The sequence below is a fragment of the Rhagoletis pomonella genome, unplaced genomic scaffold, assembly GCF_013731165.1.
Source record: "Rhagoletis pomonella isolate Grant_MI unplaced genomic scaffold, Rhpom_1.0 Rhpom_scaffold_00005, whole genome shotgun sequence".
Taxonomy (NCBI): domain Eukaryota; kingdom Metazoa; phylum Arthropoda; class Insecta; order Diptera; family Tephritidae; genus Rhagoletis; species Rhagoletis pomonella.
This window is the reverse complement of record NW_023458559.1, coordinates 75526509-75529967: the sequence shown is the minus strand read 5'-3', so window position 1 is coordinate 75529967 and position 3459 is coordinate 75526509. Positions and strand designations below refer to the sequence as shown.

The following is a 3459-nucleotide window of genomic DNA, read 5'->3' as shown; positions in this document are numbered from 1 at the left end:
ACCCGTACTTCTTCCCTAAGCTCATTTCACTGAATTGTTTGAATCATTTTGGAATTACTTTCGTCAAGGTCAAAAACTAAAAATGCAATTTTACAATATTTGGCCCATGGTTTCACGAATATATTGATTTTTGTGTGGGAAATTCTCTATCGAACTAGACATTTATGAAAAAATATTCATTATTAAATAAAAAAATAAATACATATAGCCAATATTGGTAAAGAAAAGGAGTTTCTATTATTACCATCAGTGCAACCTAAAAAAGCCAGGGATCCCGGGACTAACTTTCCTAATACTCAAGCATACACATAACTACATGCGTAGGTATTTATATATTTTTCATGCATACATACTACATAGCTTATAAAACGCCTGGCACTCATTTTAATTCTTTGCATACTTTTCCTTCTCTGATTGCAGTGCACTCTTTGCCCCACTTAACGGTGCTTAGCCTATCCGGTTGCAGTAAACTTACTGATGATGGCGTTGAATTGATTGCCGAGAATCTACAAAAGTTACGTGCCCTCGATTTGTCTTGGTGTCCGCGCATCACTGACGCATCGCTGGAGTATATAGCCTGTGATCTGAATCAGCTGGAAGAGCTGACGTTGGATAGGTAAGTTTCAAAAACGTTACAGCCGGCTGTAAGGAGTAGGATAGGATGGCGAAAATAAAGGAAAAAATCAATACCCAACGAAAAAATGTCAATGGTTGTTGTGTGCACATACTATAGGTGCATTCGCGTTAATAACTATCAAAAACTATCAGGTTTTGCTGTTCTCGTACACAAAAATCCAGCAAAGTAGGGGAAATTGAGAGACCAAAATGACATTTTATTTTGGTGCGAAGTTGCAGAAACAAGCAAGTGAGTACAACTTGCTTAGTCTCAAAAGCTACCCATACCGCCTAAAGTCTACACGTGGCCAGAAGAATTTTGCCATCTTGCATCCCAAGGTCTTCGCCCAGCGCTTACTGAGTTGACTTAACGTCCATCTGTCAAGAAGCAGACCACATGGGGTCAGGGAAACTCCCAGCTCTGTCTTGCCAGCTCATCGGACATGCAGCTTCCAGAGATTTCGCTGTGATCTGAAACCCGAATAAACTTCATAACAAAGTAATCCGATGGGGTCGATAAGGAAGTCAAACTCGTTCTCGAACGCAGCGTCAAGGAGCCAAGAGCCTTAATAGCTGCTTGGCTGTAAGAATAAATATCCACCTGCTTAAATAAAAGGTGTCACACTAGATAGCAACCAATCCGAAACCTGTTTTGTTACGACCACCTCTGCCTGGAAGACTCTGCGGTGATCCGGATCAGTTTCGATCCATCTGTAGATAACTTTACGGGACCCCGATTCCAGATACTGCACCTCTCGAAGTCCACTCGCGCCAAGCATTTTGGCTGTACGGATTGGTGCGGCAATCCACTATGGAGTGCAAGTGTACACATAGATAGGTTTTCATGTCTGTTTCCCTTCCAAGCGGGCATGTGTATGTGATTCCTGGCCACCGCGTAATAGCTTGTGCTAGTCACAGTAGTTTTGTACGGATTCACGAAGCAGAAGCTCCGGGCCAGACCAGTGTCACTGCCTAGCTAGCCGTAAGATGAACCGTTTCTTGCTGGTCATCAGCACAGCAGTTGAGTGGTGAGCTGCGGGGTTCAAAATTAAGTTGCACACCCTGGGCAATGTGAGCGACCCATGTGCGGCATACGGTACCCACTGCGTAGAAGCGATGGAGGAATAGTGGGGCCACTACGACGAATTCGAGGTCAATTTTGCCTGTTCACCATGAGGTTCCGCTGTAGGCGAAATTTTAAAGGATTGTGATTTGAGGATATGCAGCTGGAATGTGCGAACCGTAGTTCGCTGCTGATGTGCTGGAGTTCGCTGCCAGAAATTGGATTCCAAACGTTGGAGCGTGCCTGTTTTCACATGTGTCACTTATGCTCGCCGACACTACCCAGCCTATAAATATTTGCCTTAAAAACTCCAACGGAGAATTTTCCACTCCTAGTTGCCTCAGTGCACATTTTATGGGTCTCAAATATTATATTACTTAAAGCTTAATGAATTTTTAAAATATCTATAGAAAACAATAGTACTTGAAGCTGAGCGGCTGTTCGTTGTATGTGACCAGGCTTTGAAGCGCGATCTCTATAGATTTCTTCCAGCAAATGTGCGATACGTAGGCGTATAAATGAGTACAAATCAGTAAAAATTTTCAATCATCTTTATTTCGTTTTGTATTCCTTTTCGAACTATACATTTCACAAATCCTCTCCTCTTTTCCAGGTGCGTGCACATCACCGATATCGGTGTCGGCTACATCTCAACAATGCTCTCACTAACCGCACTCTTTCTGCGCTGGTGCTCACAAGTACGCGACTTTGGTCTACAACACCTATGCTCAATGCGTAATCTACAAGTACTCTCACTAGCCGGCTGTCCACTACTCACCTCCTCAGGTCTGTCAAGTCTCATACAATTGCGTCATTTGCAAGAACTCGAATTGACCAATTGTCCGGGGGCATCACATGAATTGTTCGATTACTTGAAAGAGCATTTGCCACGCTGCTTAATCATTGAATAATACGCTTGCGGAACTACAACGAAGCTGCAAGCTATACAGAGTTTTGTGAAGGGAAAAGCAAAAATTGGAAGAGGAATTGTACTCCAACTTAAATAAATGCTAATGCAAATGATGAAAATGATACTTGTGATGTTGATGCTATTGCCAATGGAAACTAGCAAACAAATTTTGACGCTAAAGTTGGAACTTATGAAGCTATGTATTTACTAAAAACTTTAAAGGCTGCACTGAATACTCTAAATGCAAATAAATACATACGTATACAGTTAAAAAACAAAAAAAAAAGGCAGGAAAAAATGTAAAAATATATGCACCGAAAAAATTGGTTTGCATTTTTACAAGTGAATAAATAAAAAACTCTATGAATCTTTAGCTACTACGAGCATCATAACATTAAAACTCTAACAACATATTAGTTTTATTATTTTTACAAAAAATGCAAAACGAATTTTTTATTCAGAAAAAGCGTGCGTTTGCTCGTATCTAATAGTACACATATATTCTTTCTTCAATTTCCTAAAACGTAGTTTACTATTTCTACAACTAAACTCAGTAAACACAAAACCAAAAACAAAGTTTGTGTTAAACTTAATAGTAAAACTTACTTTAAAAATATAATGTTTATAATACTGCTAAAGAATGGCAATGTTCCTCAAGCTAAAGCAAAACATGTATGTACTATGTATAAAAAATATTCTAAGAACGTTATTCAACAAATTTGTCACTTTGAAATTCATAGTTTAAGCACTTTTTAGTACTCGTACTCGTATTTAGCGAATTTTTGCTACTAGATAGTGATTTTAGAACATCTTATTGCTATTATTGTTGCGAGTAAAAAAGTCCTCGAAATTTTGATTTTGCGGTTTCATG

The 3459-nt window shown here is 39.5% G+C and overlaps 1 protein-coding gene across 1 annotated transcript; it reads left to right on the top strand.

Moving 5' to 3' along the window:
• Window positions 1-316: 316 nt before the first annotated feature.
• On the top strand, window positions 317-2870 carry LOC118740220 (F-box/LRR-repeat protein 16-like). Its single transcript, XM_036471718.1, has 3 exons — window positions 317-320; window positions 421-616; window positions 2292-2870. Exons 1-3 carry the CDS (start codon window positions 317-319, stop codon window positions 2587-2589), a joined length of 498 nt encoding a protein of 165 aa, XP_036327611.1. The 3' UTR covers window positions 2590-2870.
• Window positions 2871-3459: the final 589 nt, after the last annotated feature.